This window comes from Ambystoma mexicanum, chromosome 12 (genome assembly GCF_040938575.1).
Source record: "Ambystoma mexicanum isolate Mex_15411 chromosome 12, UKY_AmexF1_1, whole genome shotgun sequence".
Taxonomy (NCBI): domain Eukaryota; kingdom Metazoa; phylum Chordata; class Amphibia; order Caudata; family Ambystomatidae; genus Ambystoma; species Ambystoma mexicanum.
In genome coordinates, this window is record NC_090936.1 from 2,642,975 (window position 1) to 2,668,569 (window position 25,595).

At 46.3% G+C, this 25,595-nt stretch overlaps 1 protein-coding gene across 1 annotated transcript; it reads right to left on the reverse strand.

Annotated features, from left to right (window-relative positions):
• Window positions 1-2,068: 2,068 nt before the first annotated feature.
• On the reverse strand, window positions 2,069-25,308 carry NUDT5 (nudix hydrolase 5). The gene is made up of 10 exons (XM_069627791.1): window positions 25,106-25,308; window positions 24,136-24,216; window positions 18,317-18,384; window positions 17,257-17,309; window positions 16,196-16,303; window positions 14,464-14,559; window positions 13,740-13,841; window positions 11,887-11,895; window positions 11,726-11,779; window positions 2,069-2,445 (listed from the first exon to the last, which is right to left on the reverse strand). The coding sequence occupies exons 1-10, from the start codon at window positions 25,298-25,300 to the stop codon at window positions 2,330-2,332; spliced, it is 882 nt and encodes a 293-aa protein (XP_069483892.1). The 5' UTR covers window positions 25,301-25,308; the 3' UTR covers window positions 2,069-2,329.
• Between the last annotated feature and the right edge of the window lie 287 nt (window positions 25,309-25,595).

Genomic DNA, 25,595 nt, shown 5'->3' on the forward strand with positions numbered 1-25,595 from the left:
TTCTAAATGGGTGTCACCTTGACTGCACACTGCTCTTCTAAATGTGTATCACATGGTGTCACCTTGAACTGCACGCTGCTCTTCTAAATGTGCATCGCGGGGTGTTACTCACCTTGAACTGCATGCTGCGCTTGTAAATGTGTATCCCGGGGTGTTACCTTGAACTGCATGCTGCGCTTGTAAATGTGCATCGCGGGGTGTTACCTTGAACTGCATGCTGCGCTTGTAAATGTGTATCACGGGGTGTTACTCACCTTTAACTGCACGCTGCGCTTCTAAATGTGTATCACAGGGTGTCACCTTGAACTGCACGCTGCTCTTCTAAATGTGTATCACGGGGTGTTACCTTGAACTGCACGCTGCTCTTCTAAATGGGTGTCACCTTGACTGCACGCTGCTCTTCTAAATGGGTGTCACCTTGACTGCACGCTGCTCTTCTAAATGGGTGTCACCTTCACTGCACGCTGCTCTTCTAAATGTGTATCACAGGGTGTCACCTTGAACTGCACGCTGCTCTTCTAAATTAGGTCATACCTTGGGCTGTGTACCAGAGGTATTGTTGTTTTTCATAATTGTGTTTGAATTATGATATAGTACTTAGCAAAGATGCATCTTTGCCTACAGTGATATCAAAGAAACCATTTTGTTTACAATACATAGGTGTAGCAGTGTTTCTGTGGAGGACCTTATGTAGGCTATAATTTGTTTGTACCCATTTAGAGGCTCCCTCGCCCTCCTAAAACACGCCTGGCTGCTCAGTCATTGCTACCCCATTCTCAGGTGGTACAGCCTTATACTAAGAGTTGCGTTTCTGTATTGCCCAAGGTATAGTTTTATTAAGCCCTGGGTGGCCTTTAGAAATACTGTCCCACCAACCCTCTCACCCAGCAAGCCTAAACCGCAACACTCGCATTAAGCTTGCTCCACCCATCATCCAATGTCACCCACCCTACTTGGCACACAGCACTCCCCCGCCCATCCTAGCTCACACAAAAACCCCATACTACCACTCACCTTCGCTTACAGCAGCATTCCCCCATTGCTCACCCCCACAAAACTCTGCCCACCAACCCAAACTAACGCCTTACGATACCACATGCCCACACTACCTCGCCTCAGTAATCGCCATTCCCAAGCCCACCGTACAACCCACCACATCAACACCAAAGTACCCCACCAGCACCTTGCCATCGCTCACTGCAGCCAGCCTAACTCATACCAGCACAAGCCATCCAGAGCCTCGCCCGATCCCCACTACCTCAGATCAAGCCACCTCTCCTCGCATTATCCAACCTCACTCAACACCAACACGTGCCCAGTACACCGCAGCACCCCCAGGCACCAATAAGATGACCATAGCAGAGTTACGTACTGCCAGTGGCTATCTAATGACTACGCAACAGCCACGTCGGTGCTTGGTGTGTCGATGCGAGCAGTGTGGAGGGTGCACGAAGAGTTACAAGTTTGCACAGATTCTCGTTGTTTAACCCAGCCTGCAGGTCCGTTCACTTTGATCCCTATCAGGAAGGGAGAGCTCCACAATCTGGGCCAAACACTCCCAGCATTTGAGCTATGCTGCATGCCCAGAAAGTAGACACTATTGTTTCCAATACTCGACTTCGAAAGCAAAGCAAATCTCAGCCATGCACCTGCAGTTTCGTTCACATTTGCTCCCACTGTGCATTTAAATCTCTTTGGTGCTGCACCAACACGCACTTTAAGCCGCATGCGTTTGCTTTCTCCTTGCCGAGACCTACACAAGAGCAGCATGCATTCGGGCAATAAACCGATCTGCCTTTCAAGCGGTTGCCTGGTCAGGAAACGGGCTTGGTGTGTATGCAGTCTTCTAGGGAAAGATTGCAGCTGGACGTTTGAAAGCAGCAGTGAGGCCCACCCTGATGGAGCTTCAGGGCCCTTGGGGAGCCGGGGCAGTCACGGTCCGTGGTACAGGCTACTTACTGCACATGCCCTCTCCGCTCAGGCTCGCTTTACATTCCGTATAAAGAGGAGCAAGCATGCGGGGACTTCCCTGAAATGAGAATGCATTCACATGCAAAACTCGGCACAGTGCCCTTCAAATCTTTATTACACGGTTGCGCAATTTACAAAATGGCAGCGAATCTTTAAAATAAAAAAAAAAAAGGAAAAACCCAAGGCAAGTTTGGTCCATCAGTCATCTTGGAATTCGAGTGTTAAAAATAGGGATTGGATTCAGAAAGAAAACAGGATTGTGCAGCGCCTCGGGTGCCAAGGTAAACTTGCATCCACATTCATGGAGCGACGCTGCAAACTCCTGGTCCAGATAGCACGGACTTCAGCAAAAGTCAAATCAAGTTTCGCCTTTCAGAAACGGCAGCTCAAAGGGTTTAGCCACTGCGTGCTCCAGCGCTAAAGCGTAGGAATAAACTCGCGCATCCACCACAAAGTTCTCCTTCGCCACAAGTGCTGAAAGGGAAGACAGCACGGTTAATTCACAGCGAGCAAAAAATAGGCCCAAGCTGAATAAATGCCAACATTGCCCTTACAATCGTCAAAACAGGTGTCAACTCTTCTGTGGGTCACTTCCACCAAATGCCATATCATATCGCGCCTTGAAACACTTGTGTATAGGTGCGTTACAAATGCCATATCATACCTCTCAAGCCAGGACCACTGCGTCCTTTGATGGGTTACACACTATCCAGATATTCACAAACACCAAACATAGCATGCAGCAACAACAAGGATGCATACAGTTTATCACATGGAAGTAATGAGCACAAGTCTATACACCGATCAAATCCAGGCAACCGCCTCCTTGGATGAGCTTCAAATCTGCATGAAAAGGTTACCTACCTCGCCTCCTCACAGCTAGGTTAACCCTTACTGCCTTGAATTCCCACATCTTACTGGGTAATAACCACTGCTTTAAGCTGATATGTTATGTTACTTTGCATTTATATAGCACCTTATATACCATTGGTATTATCTGAAGGCGCTGGTAGGTTGAACGCCCTTGGGAACCGAAGTTCAAGTCAGTAAAGAGAATCAAAGGTGCATGTGAGCACCGGATGTGTGTGCAGCTGGTGTGGCATTCGTGTAATAGCTGCTTCTTAGCGGTAGGTGTGGTAGTTGAGAGATCAAGAGTATGGGGTCGTTCTGGCAGGATTTATCCAGATCGATGATTGTGGCTGCGTTAGGCCTGAGGAGAACGCCTGGCATGGCAGGGGGTGGGGGGTTGTAACCAGCAGTGTTTAGTTAGAGTGATGGGGAGTATGAGGCAGATGTTGGTATGAGAACAGTTATACCATTTGGTGTCATAGTATCTCTGTGTTCTAGTTGAATGGTGGTGTAAAGAAGAGAGTAAAAGTGGTGATGTGATATGGTGGGTTACATGCTCTTCAATCGTTCCATGCATTCCAAACCATTCAATGTAAGTCGCGCAATTCTATGTGCTCTAGTCTGCTCCATAAACTCTACTCCGTGTAATTTCAAGTTGTTTTACGCACTCGATCCACGTATTTTACCTGTACCATCCACATACTTCCACTTACCTTTCACATATTACACCAGTACCTTCCACACACACTTCACCCGTTCCATCCACATACATTATCCATTCCATATACTTGACCCGCTCTAGGCACGCAACCGCTCTGCGTAGTCATCCGCTCTAGGCACTCATCCGCTCTACATGCTCTAGGCACTCATCCGCTCTAGGCACCAGTCCGTTCACGGCACTCGTCCGCTTTATGCCCTCATGCTCTACACATTCACCCGCTCTACACCCTCACGCGCTCTCAAGCATCCCTACGCTCTCACACATTTATTCGCTCTTACGCACTTGTCTGTCCATACACTTTTCTGTTCTACCCACTAGTCTGTTCTACGCAATCATCCCCTCTACACACTCCTCCGCTCTATACACTCTTCCGCTCTGCACACCCATCCGTTCCAGGCACACATTCGCTCTACGCACTCGTTCTTTTCATGCACTCATCTGCTCTACAAAGTCGTTCCCTCATACGCACTAATCTGGTCTATACACTCATCTGCCCTACACACTCATCTGTTCCACACCCCATCCGCTCAACACACTCATCCACAGAACATACACGTGTCCTAAACGCTCGTCTGCTCAGCGCATTCATCTGCTCCACGCGCTTCATTCATTTATTCTAACGATTTCATCCGCTCCATTCACTTTGTTCATTCATCGTTTTCAGGACATGTCATACGCACTGGATCCGTTCCATGCTCTGTTTAATGCACTACACTCATCGCATGTATTTGAATCTTCTATTTTGTATTTTCCATTTATGCCTTGCACTCATACAGTCTGTGTCACCTATCTTGTGTACTCATTAGTCTCTTGTATTCATCCTTCCATCCTCTTCTCTTTATTCATTTTTCCCCATTTAGTCCGTTGCACTCATTACATCATTTCACTAATTTAGACCTCATTACTGTTTTCGTACGATTTACTTTTTTTTATCCACTTCACTGCTTTGATCTACTTTACTCGTTCTATTCAGTTTGTCCTTTTAGTTTACATTAGCAGTTATTAGTTGACGCTTTCTCGCATGGATCTTGATGTTGTATTGTTATTTGTCTTATTGTTATTCAAGATCTAGTAGTTTGTTGGGTTGGCGTCATTGAGATGCTGTTATTCAGTTTGGGTTAGTTTGCGTATGGGTTCGTTTTAGGGGAAAAGCCAAGTTTTCAGAAAGACATTAGATCTTCAGTTAGGCGGATGTGCGGTGGGAGTGGTTCCACAGCGTGGGGGGCCAAGGTTGAAAATGATGATCCGCCTAACCTGACCGAGTTTGTTTTAGGTATGACTAGGAGGCCGGCTGAGCTTGATCTTAGTACATGGAGGGTGATAGGGTTTTAGCTTGTCTTAAAGATATTGAGCTCCGGTTTTCTGCACTGCTCGATGAGAAATGCTTAAAGGTTTTGAAAGTCACCCTTCGGGCCACTGGAAGCCAGTGCAGAGTTTTAAGGGCTGGGGAGATGTGGTCTCTCGGGCCAAGCACTAGTAGCAGTTTGGCTGCATCGTTTTGTGCTCTTTGAAGTTTATTCAGTTGGTAAGCGTGGACTCCGAGGTAGAGGGGGTTAGCGAAGTCCAGTCTTCATATAACAATTGATTGGACCGCAGCAAGTCTTTTGGGAAAGGAGAGAGATGGAAAGATGCGCCTAAGAGTTTTAAGGTGGTAGTGGCAGGATTGAGACATTGTTGACTTGACGCAAGAGTGTTAGGCCAGAGTCAAGTGTGCATCCAAGGTTTTTTTTACTGAGCTAGAGGGAGTCTGTGAGTTGCCCATGGCAGATGGGCCAGGGTAGTGGGTGTGGAAGAAGTTCAGAGTTGCCACATATCAGGATTTCAATATTGGAGGGGTTTAACAAGAGGTGGCTTTGGGTCATCCAGAGCTCTATGTCGAGGAGGCGAGTTCAGGTCGGCGGTTGGGTTTTGAGTTCAAGAGTTTTAGAATTAGTTGAGTGTCATGAGCGTAGTTGTAACACAGGATGTTGTGTGAACGAATTATTGGTGGGAGGGTGATCAAGTAGAGATTGAACAGGAGGACAGATAGGCATGCTCCTTGTGGAACTCCTGTGTCGACTTGTCGGGCTTGGGAGGACTAGGTGGAGAGTATTGTTATTTGGTACCTATCTTTGAGTAATGAAGCCATCCATTTGAGAGCGGTTCCATGAATTCCTAGGGAGTGGAGGCGGTCAAGGAGAATTGAGTGATTGTGTCGAAGGCGGCAGATAGGTCGAGAAGGATTAATGCAGCGCCTCCTGCGAAGTCTGCCGTGATTTTAAGGTCATCCCAGTTTGAGGTTAAGGTGGTTTTGGTTCCGTGCCGGGCTCTGAAACCTGATTGTGCGGGGCCAAGGAGATTGTTGGCTTCGACAAAGGCATTTAGTTGGGTGTAGGCGGTTCGGTCAATGAGTTCGGCAAGGAATCTGGTGTTTGAGATGGGGCGGTAGGTTTTGGGGTCGAGGGAAGTTTTTTTTTATTAGAGGTTTGACATGAACCGTTTTGAATGCATTGGGAAAAATACCTGAGGAAAGGGAGTCATTTATTATGGATCTTACGTGTTCTCCTGCACAGGTAGAAGTGGACATTTCTTTGAAGGTTGTGGCCGGGCAAGGGTCTAGCGGAGAGCCAGATGGTTTGTGGGCAGAGAGAAGTTTGAGAAACTGGTCGGGTGATATTCGACTAAAGGAGTCAACGTTGGTTGCGCAGTGGTCGTAGGCGGTGGGTTGGCCGGTATGGGGGGAGGGTTGCCTGGTGGATGTAAGAGAGCCAGTTTGGTGGTTAGCGCATTTGTCCTTTCGAGAGCCGTGGAGAGAGCGAGAGTCACACAATGATTGTGAGGGGGTTGTGACGGTGGTAGTGAATGCCGGTTTGGTGAATTCGTTGATGATTTTGTGAAGTTCTTTGCTGGTGTTTTTGCAGTTTAGGATTCGGGAGTTGTAGTGGGCTTTTTTTGATTTCCGTATTTCGGCCTTGTACTGATGAAGGTGTCGGGCCAAGGTGGCTCTGCTCGCTTGGGTTTAGTCTTTCTGCCATTTGCGTTCTAGGTATTTATATAGTCCTTTAGTTGTCTTCAAGTCAGGAGTGAACCATCTAGGGAAGAGGCCACGGCGGGCTGATGGTTTGCAAGAGCGTGTGAGCTGCATTAGAGAGACGTTGAGCCATGAGTCGGGGGTTAGTTGTTTATTGAGTTGGCAGGTAGGTGGAGGAGTGCGTCAGCTAGGTCAGGAACGATTATTATTTTTTTCCAGCATTTGCATAGATTCGGGTTTTAGTACGGGAAGCGGGTCGGGTGAGCGAATGGCAAAAGAAACAATGAAGTGATCAGACCAGATGGTGGGGGTGGGTTTAGATGTATCCAGTTGTGGGAGCTAAAGATGGCATGAAGCGGTGTCCTTTATAGTGTGTCGGGCCGTTTATGTGGGGTTGGAGGTTAATCGCATCTAGACCATCAGAGAGTGAGTCATAGGGTTGGTGGGGATGTCTAGCCATATGTTGAAGTCTCCAAGAAGGGTGCAGTTTGGATGGTTTAGTTGACTGGTGGTAATAGAGTTGCAGAGGTTGTTTGAGAATTGTCTATCGTAGCCAGGGGGTCTGTAGATTATTAGGAAACTGTGTGAGAACGACGGGGAGAGGGATAGTTTAACGAGGAGTGATTTGCAAGAAGGAATGGAAGGTTGACTGTCAATAATTGAGGCGTGGAAGTGAGACTTGAAGACGAATGCTATTCTCCTCCTCTTGAGGGTCGGTTCATTGGGATGAGGGAGTAGTCAGGGGGGGAAGGCGTCAGAAAACCAGGTCTGGTTTGTCAGATGCGAGGAGGTCAAAGATGCTGTGTCTGTTTTTTGCTACGGATCGGGCATTGAATAGGATGCATGTCACTTCGGTAGGTGAGTTTGGTATCGGAGCTGCAGCGGTTGGCGGGGAGAGGGCGGAGACTGTAAAGGGAGAGGGGTGGTTGATGGTCGGTGAGAAGAGTGGGCAAGCAGAAAAGTTGGCGGGTTTCGGGTGGGAGTGGATAGATGCGTGTGTTAGGGTTTGGCATGGTGGATTTGAAGGTGGGTTGTGGGTGGTTAGGAATTTCAGTTGCAGTCGGTGAGAAAACGAGGGAGAGGGGTTTCAGGAAGGGTGAAGCAAGGGGGGGGGGTGGTGATTGGGGAAATGAGGTGGTGGGTCGAGACAGGGGAGGCGATGAGTGCTGAGAGATTGAGGGGGACCAGCTGCGTTTCCTCTTTAGTGTTTTAGTTGCGATTGGTGTGTGCGCGAGAGGGTGGGGGGGGGGGTCAGAGGGGGAGAGGGGTGAGGCTTCTGTTCTTGCTAGGCGTGCAGTTTTTAGGGAGGGGAAGGAGTGTGGTCAGGAGGGATGATGGTGGGGGGGTTAGTGGGAAAGGCGGGGGTTGCCTGGTATGATAGCGAGGGGAGCGGGCATCATGATCAACGTAGGCTGGTCGGTGGTGGGGTTCGGGGGGGGAGCAGTGGTTTTAGAGTGGTTGGTTCGCCATCGTGCCCCTCTGTCTTGGTGTTTGGAAAGGGGATGGGTAGGGGATGTGAAGCGGGGTGGGAGGCTGAGTGGAGGCGGTCCACAAAGGTCGTTTCCGGCCGACCCTGGTGGATTGGGTCCACTCATGGTTAATATGTACTTTTAGGTGGAGTTTCAGGTGCAACTTATACTTTATGTTGGACTTAAGTTCGGCTATATCACCGGGTGAGATTAGTCTTAGTTTCTGGGTTCCACTAAGCAGGGTGATATTATTCACTTATTCTGGTTTTAGTGTACTAATTGTAACTCGGATGCAGATATTGGGCCGTTTCGAAGAGTAGCTACACCTTAGGATGTGCTCTTAGGCGGTCTATTTAGTTGCAAGTATAGCATAGTTACGATGTTGGGAAGACTTTCTTCTAGCAAGCTGGAATATAGGTAAGCTATTAGGGAGAAGTTGAATGTAGCAACACACCAGTTATGCTTTTAGGTGGACTTTTTAGTGCAATTTAGGAGGACTTTCGAATTGTAGTTCTTATTTCAATCGGGGCACGCTATTAAACACACTTCTCGATTGATGCAAAAGGTGCAATTAGGCCCACTTCTTAGTTTGGGTTTTGTACAGATAGAAGCTAGCTTCTATGTTCATTTAATAACTCCACGCTAATGGGCGCACTTTACACAGAGAGGTTATTAGGCAATTACGCACACTACTAAATGCAACTTTACACAGAGAGGCAGTTGGGCACACTTCTAGATTCAACTTTACACAGCGAGGCTATTAGGCACACTTCTAAATGCGGGCAATGTGCGTTATTAGGTCCACTTCTAAATTTAGTTTTACACAGAGAGGGTATTATGCACAATTGTCCGTTCAACTAGCGCAGGCTATTAGGCATAATTCTAAATTCAGGTTTACACAGAGAGGGTATTTAGGCACACTTCTAGTTTCAGCCAGGGCACGCTATTGGGCACACTTCTAAAATAAAAAAAAGCAACTTTGCACAGCGAGGTAGTTATGGACACTTCTGAATTCAACCAGGGCACCCCGGCCACGCTATTGAGCACACTTCTAAAATCCAACTTTGCACAGAGAGGATATCAGGCACAATTCTAATTCAACTATACACAGAGAGGGCATTGGGTACACTTCTATGTTCAACCAGGGCGCGTTATTGGGCACACTTCTAAAAGCAACTTTGCACAGATAGGGAATTAGGCATACTACTAGATGCAACTTTACACAGAGAGGCAATTAGGCACACTTCTAGATTCAGCCAGGGCACGCTATTGGGCACACTTCTAAAAGCAGCTTTGGACTGAGTGGATCTTTTAGGCACACTTCTAAATTCAACTTTACACAGAGAGGGTATTAGGTACACTTCTAGGTTCAACCAGGGCACGTTAATGGGCACAGTAGTAAAAGGTAACTTTGCCCAGATAGGAAATTAGGCATACTACTAAAAGCAACTTTACACAGAGGCAATTAGGTACACTTCTAAATGGGGGCAATGTGCGTTAGGTCCACTTCTAAATTCAGTTTTACACAGAGAAGATATTAGACAGAATTGTAACTTCCATGGTTAATTTCCCTTTTCTATGCACACCATAACACAGAAATGCTATTCTGCACACTTACTCAAAGCAACACTATCACAGTAATACTGTTAGGTGGGTTTTTTTATGCAATGTAACCACAGTATGGCGATTATTACAGTAGTTTAGGTTCAAGGGTTGGGTGGTAAGGCGTGAAGTAATTGCTTCTGTCCCTGCCCTTGCCACACTTACTTGCACTCGTAGAATGGTTGGGAAAGTAAATGATTATGCAAAGTGCTTTGGGAGGGAGACCGGGCGTATGGCCTCCCAACTACTCTGGAAACAAATGGGTGACCCCCAATAAGGGACTCAAAAACCAATATTGCATTTGATAAGAACGCCTTTATTACTTGGACAGAGGGAACTAAATGCATCCCTCTTGCAAGCTCTTATATGGGACAGCTAGTTCCCTGGAGATGTACCTTCCATGTGGTCTCTGACTAAGAATGGTTGCCAGCGCCAATGTCACAAAAAGCTGCCACATCTCAACTACTTATTGCATAAAAGTGGACACCAAATGGCCGCAATCCTTCCTCAAGATTTACATCCTACTAGGCTCCGCTTGCACTTGGAACGTTGTACCAAAGACATGTCAGCAACCGGCAGAAGAGTAATTGAGCAGCGGGCCACTTGCAGACCATTCTAAACGGGCCTCAGTGAGGGCACATCTTTAAATGACCACAATACCTGCCAGCATTCTACCACCAAAGCGCCACTTGCCGCATACTATATAGTACACAACAGAAACGTGTTCCTGCAAGGCAAGTACACCTGTATACCCTGAGCCAAGAGAGAACATGGCCTTGATGGGTCCTGCAGCAGAGAATACTTCAATAGAATTTCGGTTGCACAAAATAGGACCAGCAGAACGTCTACACTACTTCTAACCAGAAGGAACAAATATAACCTGCGGCACCAGTTCCAATAAACTAACATCCAAGAACAAAGAAAAAAGAAGAGGAATACGAGTGTGTCAGCCAGAGAAGACTTGTACAGCAATCTCTGCCACCCATGCTTCCGTTTCTTTGCGCCCTCTCCAGGGGTCAAGTCCTAAGAATTAAAGTGGGGGGACTCATCCACAAACGCAATCGGATCTGACGCTACCAGAAATTAGCATATCAAGGTGAAATATGCACATTTCATAAAATTGGCTTTGCATAACCACCAAAATTGCACAGGACGAATGGCATTTGCCTTTCATAAAATCACACACAAAACCGAGAGAGAATATTTTCTTCTAATAGCGTATTTGAAAACATTAAAAGGTGTGCATGTTTTAAACTCCAAGAACCAATACAAATGTTTTCCCTGGGACTTTCAGCATCGAAATGAGATTTCACCGTTAGTTTGTTATTTTCCATCAGGTAATATGGTGCATTGGTATAGGGTCCAGCCTGGAAACCTGACAACTGCTTTTAGATCCTCGAGGTAGTCTTTAATTCATAAATCCAAATAGGACATTCAACGTTTCTCATTTTAGCAGGGAGGACCGAGTCCACCCTCTGAAAAAAGTGGGTGGACTCCGTCCCCCCCGCGTGTACCCTCGACTTGAGCCCTGCCCCTCTCATTAGATCTTCACTTGTGCTTCCCCCACTCCAGTGTCCATCTGCTCCTTGTATACACTTCTGCTCTGCCTACATTTGCCGGATATTCCCACAGTGTTCCTTTTGCATCTCAGTGTTCCTTCTATTTATGCAGCCCTTCTTTGTACCCCACACCCCATTTTGCTTGTGCGCCTGGGTCCCTTCTACCTCTTAGCCCTTGTCTCTATGCACATGTTCTGCACGGTTTCTAGTTCCCTGCACTGCCTTATCATGGTAACTCTTGCAATGTGCCTTTTCACAACCGAGAATGCCCTTGTTGGACAAATATGGATCCGTCGTCTCCCTGACACTTAGCCTTTGCCCCCGATGGAGGTTAGGCCCAGAGCAGGCAAGGATGACTTCCAGTCAAGAGTATGGCAGTAAACGGTGCCTTCTACTGTGAATTACACCCAGAGAACATGTTCTACCTGCAGCAGAAGGAAGGGGCAGATTAACAGAATCTGTGCCGATATTAGTTTGACAAGTTGAAGGACGCCAGGGCTTGCGTGATGGGAAGAGAAAGGGACTTTTCAATGAAAACCCTCACCTTCCATTCTCTTGCGTAGTTCATTCCTTGGTAATAAGATAACTTCTGCAAACTCTAAAACACAACGACACACAGATTCAGATTGTTAAATTATAGAATTTATAGGAAAATACAAACAAAATCAATACTTAGCTTTTCTTCGTGCAGGGTCGTGAACATACCTCCTTCCTCTGAAAGAGCAAAAAAAAAAAAGTGGAATTTAATTAACTATGGAGCGAATAAATGACATGCGAACAGTGCATTCGAGCTCACACTCTGGGTTTAAACCAGCATTATGCCAGCTAATCGGAGCTAGAGCAGACACCGTTTCTGGTTGGCCCCCAGCAGATGAATATTCTCATCAGAGATGACCCGATCCCATGACATCGCAGAAAGACAAAGCCGTGTAAAAGATCTTTCAATGGCCAGACTTCTCTGCCGCCTGGGTGGCTCGAGTCTCTCTGGAAGCAAATCTGTTGCGCTCCCAGATATCTCTGGGCCCCCTTGAGCGAGTAACAGCTAGAAAGGCGTGGGGTCCCTCTGGGGGACGTAGCAGGAAGGCTTTCTGCAACTCTGGGAGGTTGCAGCCGTGTTGGACTTGTGCATTCAAGGAACAGAATCGGTATCCTCCATACTTGCCACCCCCTGGATGCACTGCCATACATCACCCCCTGCCCACCACTGCTAATGAGACCAGGATATGCAGTTTCCAACCCTCACTCCCCAGATCATCCCCAGTACTCCCAATTTACACTATGTTCGCCTCAGACAGAGATGCGCCACCAAACATAACAGAAAAAACCCAAATGGTGGCCAGGTCCCAGCCCAACCTGGCACATAGTTGTAAAAAAAAAAAATAAAAAAAAATTGATAAACAGCAAAAAAGTGTAGAGAAAATAAATTGTGCCCACGCGCACCATCTCCCTTCTGCCTCAGCAACACAGACTCTACTGGACACTGAAGCAACACCGAGTCCAGCATTTACATTTTAATAGCTTTGCTAATTTGCTGAGCAGAGTTTCTAAGAGTTCGCCAATGTCAGCAGGCAGCCTGTGTCAAGCAACCCCTTGGTCTGCTTTTACACTAGGGCACGGAACAATTCATCGTGTGGTACCCTTTATGAAGAGAGAACCACCATTAACACTGTACTGGGATTAGCCTGGTGGAAAGCCACCATGAAAGAGCACCCCGACAGTAGTTTTGGTTCTATTCACCATTAAAATCACGGAAACAAAGAAACTATAAAAGGGAGAGGGTCTAAAGGTTTCAAGCAGGGGTGGCTGGGAACAAAAAGAGGCCCCTTTATTACTCATTTTCAGCAAGCCCAGCCCTTTCCCTATGATAAAATGTTGAACCAACATAGGTTACCAGACAAAAGGCCTACCAGGAAATCAGACTTCCCTGTAGGCCACTCCACCCCTGCCCAGGGTGCAGAGGCCTACCTGGAATCCCTGTAGGCCACTCCACCCCTGGCCAGGGTGCAGAGGCCTACCAGGAAATCTCCAGACTTCGCTGTAGGCCACTCCACCCCTGGCCAGGGTGCAGAGGCCTACCAGGAAATCCCCAGACTTCGCTGTAGGCCACTCCACCCCTGGCCAGGGTGCAGAGGCCTACCAGGAAATCTCCAGACTTCGCTGTAGGCCACTCCACCCCTGGCCAGGGTGCAGAGGCCTACCAGGAAATCTCCAGACTTCCCTGTAGGCCACTCCACCCCTGCCCAGGGTGCAGAGGCCTACCAGGAAATCTCCATACTTCCCTGTAGGCCACTCCACCCCTGCCACAGGTGCAGAGGCCTACCAGGAAATCTCCAGACTTCCCTGTAGGCCACTCCACCCCTGCCCAGGGTGCAGAGGCCTACCAGGAAATCTCCATACTTCCCTGTAGGCCACTCCACCCCTGCCACAGGTGCAGAGGCCTACCAGGAAATCTCCAGACTTCCCTGTAGGCCACTCCACCCCTGCTACAAGAGATAATTATAAACCATAGATGAACTCAATACTTCGGAAAGCGGACTTCCGTTTCACTGTAAACTTACCAAGCTTGGCTTTGGGTCGCATATTGGCAGCATCATCTCCATTAATTGATACTGTCACTATGTAAGTTGTACAGTTTGACAGACCAGGATCCAGGCCGGCCACTGAGAAGAAAGCACATGGTACACGTTACAAAAACAGAATCTCAAGAAAAAGGTGATTCTTTCACAGGGAGTGCAAACATGGCAGTCTAGCAGAAAGCCCTCAATACCCATGGGCAGTAGGGAGGGATAAGAGGGACCACATGCACCTTGTTGCTTGGGTACCCCCTACCCAAGGACACATGCAGAGTTCCACTGCCTGTCAAGGACTCGCTGGGCAAAAAGGTCACACATCAAAATAAAAACCATAGTCAAAGCCAAGTAATGACACCCTCATTTTCAGGACTCCTCATTCCACCAGAGTTCTCCTCATCACCAGTCTTCCCTCAAAGCCATTCAAGTGCGCGTTTAATACATTTGACACCCCTGGTGCCAGTATTCAAGCACAACGTATTGAATATTACTCTTCAAGATTTTTTCATATCTGCGACTTGTTTCAGGGCGTTTCCTGTACACAATCTTTAGCAATTACTAAGAAACCGGTACGAATTCCCACCTGACTGGAAGAGCAGCTCTGGAGTGTCATGATTCACACACCCTCATTTATCCAGCAACAAACGCACGCAACTAGTCAGAAGAACAAACATCTCTCAGAACACAACAGCATTTCCAATAGAATAGCCACCTGGCGAGCAGGACGTGACTTCCCCCTTGTATCCAGTCTCCTCCTCGAGCTCCCGTAAGGCAGCAGTTTCTGGACTTTCACCCGCATCAATCAGTCCTAGGCGTAAAATGTGTAGAGGTTAATACCAACATGTGGATAAGATACTTCCATGCCCCAATAGTTAACCGAGGAGGCCAGTCTCTGAAGAAGCACCAGAATGATGTAGGACCAAGCAGTTATGCAGCTGATAGAAGGGTGCAGAGGTAATGTACAATTAGACGAGCACTCCGCTGCTAAGTCACAGCATAGGCTAATACTGCATCTTTCGAGACACTGAGGCCTTTCCGTCATTAGACACCCCATATAGGTCTCGGGAGGATAGCTCAAGGGCAACATGCTCGCCTTGGAAGCAAGACGACACAGAGCACCACAGGTTCTATCCCCGGGTCCCGCGCTTAGAAACCTCTGGGTATTAAGCGCATTATAAATAACCGATCACGTATATCATTCGTTTCCTCAAGAGAGCCTCTGGTTACGCTCAATGTCCTCCTTCACTAGCTGATGCCGGTCAGCCCACAGCAGCCCTCTTGGTTTTGGGCAGAAGTCCTCCCTTCTTCGTTGGTCAGGCTCTGATGGTTTGCAGTCCCTAGGCAGCATTGGACTCCTGCATAGCAGCTCTCCTATCCACTGCTTCTAGCGAGTGTCTGCGGGAATACTGACCATTATGCAGGATTCCATGCGTGTTCTTCTGCACGCTGGCCACTCCTGATGCAGAGACCCTGCAGTGACACAAACAGGCTCCACGTGAGAGGATCACTGGTTCAGAACTTTGGCCTCAGGAGGATAGCTCAGGGACAACAAGCTCGTCTTGGAAGCAGGACGACATGGAGCAACGCAGGTTCGATCCTCGCGTCTGCACTTAGAAACCTCTAGGTATTAAGCACGTTATAAATAACCAATTATAATGTTATTGTCACTGGCCTCCTCTTTTTCGGATCTTCGGCATAACAGAGCTAGGCACATGTATACTTCTTCCTAGCCTAGATCTTTTCCCAGAATGGGGAAGGGGCATCAGCTCCAACTGTGTCCCGCCTCGAGACAGCTTGCATCTCTGGTGATAACGCCCTATTGCCTGTGTTTCACAGTAGCTTCCATGCTTGGGGTGTTACAAGGCCAAAATAGATGACAAACCATATGCACATGTGTGTTAGGCCTAGCCACCACCACAAAAGCAGAAAAACTAGAAAAGGACCTGTTCAATGTGAAAAGAAACCCAAGTAAGTGGTAAAAATCTGGTGCAGCAAAGTGTGGGGGCTGAAGACATTCATCGGTCTACAGAAAAGGTCATTTTTTCTAGGATCTAAAGTAGAAGCTCCATGGACACATGGAGGGACCTGCGCTAGAGGATCGCACAGGCGGCCTAAATAACTTCACATTTAGTAGCAGTATAACATGTTTGCGGTCGCCCTGCGGTAAGCAGCCGAAGCAATAATACCACGCACAGATAGGAACCCACCCCTCAGACAGTAGCAAAAAAAAAAACTAATGGGTACGAAGAAAAAAAAGGCAGCAAATCGTCTGTTTAAAAATGTATAAAGTGGCTTCCAGTCGACTGCGAATTCCAAATGGACGCAGCGATCATGACTATAAACCGCTTGAGTGAAAACGAAGGATAGTAGAAATTAGAAAAACCATCAACTTGTGTGAGGTAAAGAAGCAGCGAATAAAGGTAAGCTGCTCAATGGTGACGCACCAGCGGGAAACTCCAAGCAGTAGCATCCCATGGGCGGCCTGAACTGCTTCACCAGCACAATGCATTCATAATGCAGGGTTCTCTGCAAGACTGGAATGATGGCAACACCTGCAACAAATAGATACACATTTCCATCAGAAAACTAACAGTCTCATGACATACAACCAGTAGTTAATAGTGTATTCATAAGAGATTGGTAAAGTGCCTTCTGTGAATGCAGTGGTGGCGCTGCAAGTAAAAGTGATAGAAAATCTCATCACAGCCTTCCCACAATCCCATCTGTTAAGTGCCGGAGAGAAGGACAAAGGCAGGGATCCAAAACAGCGTCAAACATACCAATTTACCATATTCTACATTATGAAACACAAATTGCTCTTTTTTCCACGAGCAAATAAGTCTTTAGGAATTCTGTGAAAGTAAAGTACTTCCATTTATGCCACTGCCCGGAGCAGTGTTCCTTTACAAATAGTTGGCAGGGCCTACAGCAAGTCCTGCACATGTGACACTATCCCGCTCTTTGAGGCCGGGAGAAGCACTCTCCAGGAAGCAGAAGCCATGTAAATAGATAACTAAAAAGAGTGCCCAAGAGAGACCTTCTGCCAAAGATCACGACTACAGGCCAAGAGAATGAAGGCTGGCAGAGGCCAACAAATTCAGATACAGCCCCCCCCCTGCCTGCTCGGAAGTACTACGCCTTGGGAGAAAGCTGGGCTACGGGGTGCTAACTGGAGGACTTTCTCGGTTCACCCTTTCCTTGCAATATCCACTCAGACGTACGAATGCCCCATATCCGCCGACACCAATACTAAGGGGGGGACGGGGTAGAGTAAGCTCAGAGAATCAGCATCCCAAGCTTGGGAGCTCAGAACGTGTGCAGAAATGAGCTCAGAGTTTATTGTCTTTAGCTCTGTATCTGGCCTTTCCTTTACCATGTTCACAGCATGACATACTCCAATACTGTCTTATTGCTGGATGAAGGATTTTCATGAGCGAACTGGTTATGGTATGAGACAAGAAACATGCCCCAAAGACAAGGCCATGAAGCATGCCACTTTAATTACCATCGGCTGCACTCCCTTCTTTCCTGGTTGTCCGTTTCACAGTTTCCCAGAATCTGAAAAGGAAAACGGAAACAAAGAAATCTTATCCCTCTAAAAATACAGGGTTAGTAGAGTAAACTTGTCTTGGTCACTTTCACAGAAGAGCCACGTATTGCTCCAATTTATAATTATGCACTTTAGCGCACAAATTATAGACTATTCCTGAAGGGTGAGGCGACATCCTGGGTCGGGTAAGTACCAGGCCTCTCAACCTGTACAGGTATAGATGTGGACACGCAGCCCATCCTTACCCACTTACCTCCACCCACTGGGCCCCCAGTATATAGTTGAAGCGATGAAACCCTCGCATTTTACATAACACTAAAGAAGTTGGAAGCGGTCATAATACAAAAAGCACAGAAGGGAATATGAATTATTTGAGCAATGGTTGTCAGCAGCATACAATCGTAAATGAGTTATTAATTATCTTTATTATTGAAATTCCTTTTAGGATGAGAATGCTATGTACGTTTACTGTCAATCTGAATGGACAACCTAACATTTTTATACCAAAGAAATTAAAAAAAAACGGGTCATTATTTGGCCTACAGATCTCTTTACTCTGATGATCTGCTTGTTCACTCGAGTCACCCTGAGAGGCCCAATCCTGAGGGCAATCATGACGTTCTCTTGGGACATTTTGCCGTCAAAGTGAATACATGTATAGATTTGTAACAAAGTAACAGAAGCCGAAAGAAAACGGTTACTACTGCAGTCAGTCACACATGCCCAAAATAACATGAAGCACAGAATTTAGTTGAGAAGCCCTTAATTAAATTGCAAAGGTCATAACCAAGTTCTTGCAACATAGTGATCGGTTTAATAAAACATGGAGATGAGTCGAGGGGGAATAGTTTCCATATGAATGAAGTTTACAAATTCCAATGAAGTATTCACAAAATAAAAAAAAAGATGTCTTCCACAGCAGTTGTTCCCAGCAATAAATTCTCTTCTAACATGATAGGTCAGATGGTACTTCCACAAAAGGAAAAATGAAGGTTCATGTAGTGACATAATTTACCTGGTTTTACCGTTAGGGTCCACATATGTCGTATTCTGGACCTTTAACCACTTTCCTTCCCAAACAGTCTAAAAAAAATAAATAATACATACAAAAATAAACACTTTACGAAAAGAATATTTACACACACGTCCCACAACTGACAAATCCAACATGGCCTGCTTGAATATTGGTTTCCTTCAGTTTCTATGTGGTTACATTTACATTTCATTTAAGGACTATAGCATTTCCAAAGCTAGGTTGGGATGACAAAATAAGAGCTAGCTGGAGGGGCTCCTGTACGTGGTTTTATTTTGTATTCGGTGTGGGGATGCCTAAGAATTTGGATTTCACATGATTGAGCCAACCCATTGAAGGTTAATCCTGCCTTCCTCCTTTATCACAATAATTGCAACGACGCAATGCAAGCGCCCACACCAGCTAGCAAAAGATCCCTTGCGCACACCCCACAGTAATATGGGGGTGAAAAACAGACCCAGGATGCCAAAAATAAAGAGGACAGAGCCATGTGTGCATGCTCACCGAAATATAAGGCCCGCACAGAAATGATGCCAGCCCTGAGGCCTAGGGAACCAAATTGGGCCCAAAAATCTAAGGAAAAAAGTGGGCCCGACACTAAAAGTGCAAAGATGTGCGCAAAGACTTTCAGGAAGGAAAAGGAAAACATGTGGCTGACACTCTGTGGAGAGCTGCACTGACATAAAGAAACCGCAGTGCACAGTATCTTCAATGGGATACCAGAATTGTGCTCCAAGCAGCTGAAGTGAAACTGAGCATTGCATATAAATTAAATGAAAAAGTAATTTCTTTTCGTTTTTCCCCCTCCAAATTGACAATATGCTAAGAGAAATGTGAACGTGGTGTTCTCAGATACAGCATTATACGAATTTAAAAGTGACACTCATTTGTGTGGAAACTGTGAAAGCCTTATAGATGCTGTGTAAAATTACCATTACATGCGAGTTTAAAGGATATGTGCTGCTGGTGATTTCTCCCAACATGAAACTAAGCTCCAGGACCTCCCGTCTGCTGTCCTGAAGACAGGCCTGGTTGTCAATCAGAACCATTCCCTAAAAATACAAGAAAGTATTACATGGCTTAGATCAAAAAACGCAATGAAGACCAGATAAAGTCAGGTCTTTTCTGCAGCAGGAGTGACCTCCAGGTTACAAGTCCCATAAAAAAGTCCATTAGTGTGGCTAGCAGGCATCTCTGCTTAGGTCGCTTGCCTAAAGAGAAATGAAACTGGGAGAGCAAGGGTGGGGGCCCAGTGAAGGAGGAGTGTAACTGCAGTTTGATTAAAATGGGAGAAATACATTTTATGACATAAAATAGGCAGCGCACATACCACAAAGTTAATTCCAGGCTTATTAAAGGTGACAGTCACCCCCTTGTAACCATGCTAAAATGATTTTGGTGTGATCAACACAACTAAAGTTATTAAGGAAAATGTGATTTGGGCCTTCCCTTGATTGAGAGATGCAAAAGTTGGTTATGTGCACGCCGGTAATAAAAGTGGCATATTTTTCACTGATATGGCTCCTGAGTAAAAGAAGAAAACTATCTCTGCATAGGAAGGGCACGCGGATTTCAGACTAGTCTCATCTAATTAGTTTTAAAATATAGTTCTCAAAAATGTATTCTTACATGTTAACATTGAAAATGTAGGGTACTTGCCATCTTGAGATTTTGTGAGCTCAATGCAGACCGAGCCCATCTGTCAAAGTGGGATGAAGCTTTCTCCTCCCACAACTATCCAAAATCACTCCCCCATACCCTTGTCCCATCAGCACACAGGTGGGAGGTGGGTAGTGATCATCAACCAATCCCTTTCGGGAGAATCATGACAAGTTTGTGATGTCATTTGCACTATAAGTAGATTAGTTTACATTAGAGCTGGAGTCGTCCAATAATTCAGAGAGGCAACCTGCTGCTGAAATCTGGCAAGAAACATCCCAGCACAGAGGCCTAAATCTAGCATTGGAGCCAGGAACCAAGGAGACGTAGAAGCTGATGGGATCCTTTGGAGGACTCATGGGAGATCTTTGACTGGCCCCCTAGCTGTTCCCTGATGCCCTGTTCAAAGCCTCTCCTATAATTAGAACTACCCCAAAGCCATAGACTGTGTAGGCCCTATATTTTTCCAGCATTGTTTTAGTTATTTCCCCCATAGAAATATACTGTGCCTGTGTAGATCCCTAGCATATTTAATCAAAGTAAATCAATTAATTTCCCTATTGAAATCACGGGTTGTGTTTGTTGGCATTTGAAACTAACAAACTCTTCCCAGTGTGTTTTGTGCTGGTACAGACAAAGATTTGCCCAAAGAACTAATCCCAAAGCCCCGTTTCCATGTGTGCGCACAGGGTGTAAAACTAAATTCGCCATTGATCCCCTTCATGTTAAAATCAGAAGCGAGAAGCCTGGTAGTGCCTTTGCAAGGAGCAAAACGAAACTGCCCCTTTGTTCTAATTGTGCTCTGACCAGAACCACAAAGCCCTGCCTGTTCAGTTTAGGTGTGGCAAAACGAATTTGCATTTCTTTCATTCCCATTTTATCTGAGTAAAATCCTCAAAATCCGATTTTCCCATTGTGTTCCCACTTCCTGTCACTGGCCTTCCATTCAGGGGAGTCAATAATTGATGTTTGCAGGGTGAGGGTTGCTGGGAGAAAGCATAACTACATCTACAATCATTGTGTGTGTTGAATTGTTCTTTTCCTCTATTGGTGGGTGATTTAAAAAGGAATTAACTGTGACTGCATGTCTCTGATGGTGCTATATGGAAGTCATTTTGCTCTTGTGTTGCCACAGTGTTGGTGGTAAATGTTAATCTGTTTGTCAAAATTTGATTTCAATTAATTGATATATTCTTAATACACGCCGCCTGGTTCCTAGTCCATTGTGCAATGGGTATTTTACTGGGGTTGTGTGCGAGATGGGTTTGAGGCCGTACCAAAGTGAACCAAATAAAAACATAGCGCTTTATTGTGCGCCACATTCATTGGGGGAAAGGAACTACCTAAATTGGGTGTGACCGCGTAATAAACCACGACAGTAAGATCCCTTGCGCCCACACCCCAAAGTAGGATCCCTCGCCCACACCCCAAAGTAAGATCCCTCGCCCACACCCCAAAGTAAGATCCTCGCCCACACCCCAAAGTAAGATCCCTCACCCACACCCCAAAGTAAGATCCCTCGCCCACACCCCAAAGTAAGATCCCTCGCCCACACCCCAAAGTAAGATCCCTCGCCCACACCCCAAAGTAAGATCCCTCGCCCACACCCCAAAGTAAGATCCTCGCCCACACCCCAAAGTAAGATCCCTCACCCACACCCCAAAGTAAGATCCCTCGCCCACACCCCAAAGTAAGATCCCTCGCCCACACCCCAAAGTAAGATCCCTCACCCACACCCCAAAGTAAGATCCTCGCAGACCCATCTACAACAGCACCACCCTTCTTAGAAAAAAGAAGGTTTTAGACCAATTAAACACATTCATAGAAGACCTTGGACAATGGGGTCACTAATGGGGGGAAAAAAAAAAGAGTTGTACCATTTCAAACATAAATGGAAACAAACTAAACATGAAAATGAGAAAGAAAAAAAAAAAAAAAAGGCGATCAGCTCGTCTAAGCAGACTAGGAAAGAAAGGTGTTACTCCCATTGATCTGTGATGGACTTACTAAAAATTGTATGCCGAGATGTGAAAAGCATTAGCTTTCCAAGTCCTACAGACCTCATCATCAGGGTTCTAGGTCATTTCATTGCGGGATGTTTTTTCGCTGGGTTTTTTTACCGTGGATTTTTCAATGAAAAAAAAAAAAAAAAAAAAAAAAAAAAACTCATGGAATTTTTTATTTTGGGGGGTCCCGCCCATAGCCCCCATCCACTTATTTTTTATATGATCCTGAAAACCCACACCCCAAATAAATATTATTCAAACCCACCTAAAAAATTAGATGTTTTTTCATTAAATTTGCGGTAAAAAAAACCCTACAAAAAAACATCCCGCAATGAAAGGACGTTATATCATCATCATCAGATGGTGGTCACAGAATAAAATTAGTAACAATAAATTCACACTGAAACGTATAAAAGGGAGCTCTAAACAAACATTAAAATCACTGTCTGTACCACCCAAATAAAAGCCACCCCCGTTGATCCGCTGGCCAGACAAGGGGGATTGCCCACAAACGTCTAGAGTGGTCAACCATAGAATAATCGATTCCATGTGATAATGTCCCCTGGGAAAAAGTCGACAGGTGGGCAACCTTTTCTTCCTGCCCCCATAAAAGCATTTCCCCACATATTCTAGGACTGGTCCAATTTGCTATTCCAACTCCAGCCCTAGACTATTTGGGGATAAGTGCTTCATTATCCTAGGAGTGAAAATTTGGGGAAAATGTCACCCCCCGTCGACCTTTTCCAAGGTGAAATTATCACTGGATACCGAATAATCATGGATGGTCACGGATCCTGGAGCCACACACGAAGGCACCAGTCAGAAAATACTTTTCAACTGGAAACAATCAGCTCTATGCCTTGTTTCAAGGTCCCACAAAGAAGCACGACTCTCACTGGTTCTATCAAAGCAAGACTGCGTGAAGGACAGGATGCAGACGTGAAACAGCTATGGCTGGACAAACAAATTCACACACACCACCAGCACTACCAGCTCTACACTGCTTCCCATCAGGCGAACAATGGAACGAAGCGACCAGCACGGACTGTGCAGCGGCCTTACACAGCAGCACTCCAGAATTCATCCCAAAAAACAAGTCACACTGCAAATCGAGAAGACTAGGATCTTGAAACAGCAGGCGCCTGTCAGGATCTTGCTGCAACATCCATCACCAAGGAGACTGACAGTTCACAATGATGGCCACCAGCTTTAGGCAATGGATGCACACTGGCATTCCACATTTTAGGACCACCGTCCTCACAGCAAAACAACCACATTCAGAACCCATCAAACCATGAAAGGCAGACCTGCAATAGGATGAGTAATCAACCACAAAGCTGACCCTGTTAGGGCCAAACAACCATCAACACAAACTGCGCAACAGAGATGATATATAGTTGTATTTGTTTCAGTGTCAGAGCACCAGCAGTCAACTCAATGGGCTAGATAAGCACTTTACACACCATAACCCTGACCACAACCTCACAGCACCAGACATGCACGAAAGCTTGCACCTAGATGAGTCACTGCACAACTCATTCCAGATACGCAACATAACCACACTGGGATTTACCAAACCCGTGTCTCATAGACCTGTGAAAAGTACAGTGAGCTAAAGTGTGGCTGCGGACTCTCGAGTGCGTACCTTCCCAAAGAACAGGTCATTTAGCCGCGTTTGTTCTCGCAGAGGGGCGCCTATGGACAATATCTTCATTGTGTCTCATAGGACACCAGAAAAGCACCCAATAACTGTTGTAACGCGTATCATGTTTTTCGATGGGCGTTGCTGTGATGTTATGGGGGCTGGAAGAATAATGCGTGGAGCGGTGCACACTGACTGTTCTTGAAGTGACAGACTGAAAGAGGCTGAGCGAGGTTCCAACATACCGGTGGGTTTCCTTATGTAAGTACTTAGCTTTGACAAAGGTATAAAGCTGCTTTCCTTTTGTACGTGGACCCTAGAATATTTCTAGGGTAAAAAGGAACTTACGTGGGGTACTACAATAAAAAAAGAAAAACCAGTGCTCACACAAATAACTGCCCAGATCTGCAGCTCCAACATGACAATACGATTCCTTAAATCATCCCAATACCTTTTCCATGAAATATCACAAGATTTAAACACACAAAAAATACCTCCTCTTTTAGGACTTCCTCTTTTCTTCCAATAGAAGGATCCGCAGCTGCTTCGTGCTCCATTTTTGGGAGATCCTCAACCTGTGAACATTACAAAGGGATCAAATAAACTCAACAACAGGCGGTGGAGTTCGTGATTAGCAGTGCAATATTAGACAACACGTGCAGTTTCATGGAACTGGTATCCACCTATTCAGTATGCTTTGCCCTCCCTCCTCCCACTTCCTTCAGATTCGGAAACCCACCCCCTCCCCCCTCAATACACCCACAAGAAAAACGCATGGATGCCAGGACGTGGAAGGTTTTCAAACGCAGAAAGGGCAGTGGGTGGAAATGACATGCAGATATGAGCACAAGCACTTTTGCATCCGTGTGGCACTTGTCTAATCATGCAAACATCATAAGGAATGTGCAAAGTTGGGCGGGGGCGGGGGGGGGGGGGGAATTATCCTTTTTTTTTCTTTCCATTTTCTGTGCTGGATTAAAGGTTTCGGAGAACAAGAGAAGCAAAATAAGTGGATATGTGCACAGCCTCGGCCTCAGCTTGTACCTCGACTGTGGGGGGAGAGATTGATACTTCAATCGTTGGTAGCATGACTACTGGATAGCAGAACAAAAAAAGCCAGACAGTTGAGAAGCTGAAACCCTAAAAGGCCACTGAAGGAAAGCGATGAAGGTTTCTTTTAACACATCTTAAACGGGTGAAATGCCCCTTCTGTGGCTCTTTAGTAAAGACACTTTATTTCTACTTAAAATGTACATTTTCAAGTTCTTAAAAGCAATAATTACAGTAATTTTGTGGAAAAGGTGCGTGGCCAACATTTTTAAAAAAATGCAATTAAGGGCAATATGTGGCAGGTAAGCAGGAGGAGAGCCCCTGCCAGGAGTGGAGGTAAGGGGTGCAGAGGGCTCCCAGCACCAGGCGGGGACGGTGGAGTGTAGCAGCGGGGGTCGCAGAGCCAGCACCTACCCTCACAGGGTCCTGGGAGCCTAGGCCGCGGTGGGGTGCCGGGAAGCGACCTCCTGGCTGCTCGGGGCCCCAGCAGAAGCCCGCGGGCGGCGGCGGACTCTCTGCGAACTGTCCGGCGGGAGCTGCTGCTGCAACAAGCACAGGGAGGTGGAGCCCCAGCCACTGCAGGCCCGGCAGCCGCAGGACGATGAACATAGAAAGCGGCCCGACGCACAAAAGAGACGACGGACTCACTACGTCTAGACAGGGGGGAGGCAAGATGGCGGCCATGTTCCACCACATGCACAATTCCACACCTACAGGAGCATGCAATGCTTGAATAACCAAACAATAATACTAAAAGTGCAGAGACATTGCCTTGCAAAAAACATTGAAACTGGGATTTGATAGTATGTAGTTCAGCCCATACCTGTCAAGTCACCCTCTTGTTGAAGCATACCTTACTACCCACACGCTTGTGGCGGGTGTCACCCACCCTGAAAGCAGCTCC

Coding starts and splice junctions, on each gene's coding strand:
- NUDT5 (XM_069627791.1), bottom strand. CDS start 25,300: ATGTTCATCGTCCTGCGGCTGCCGGGCCTGCAGTGGCTGGGGCTCCAC. Junction 16,304..17,256: donor AGAAGGGAGTGCAGCCGATG/GTAATTAAAGTG, acceptor TATTTGTTGCAG/GTGTTGCCATCATTCCAGTC. Junction 13,842..14,463: donor AGTCACGTCCTGCTCGCCAG/GTGGCTATTCTA, acceptor CTTTCTTCTCAG/TGGCCGGCCTGGATCCTGGT.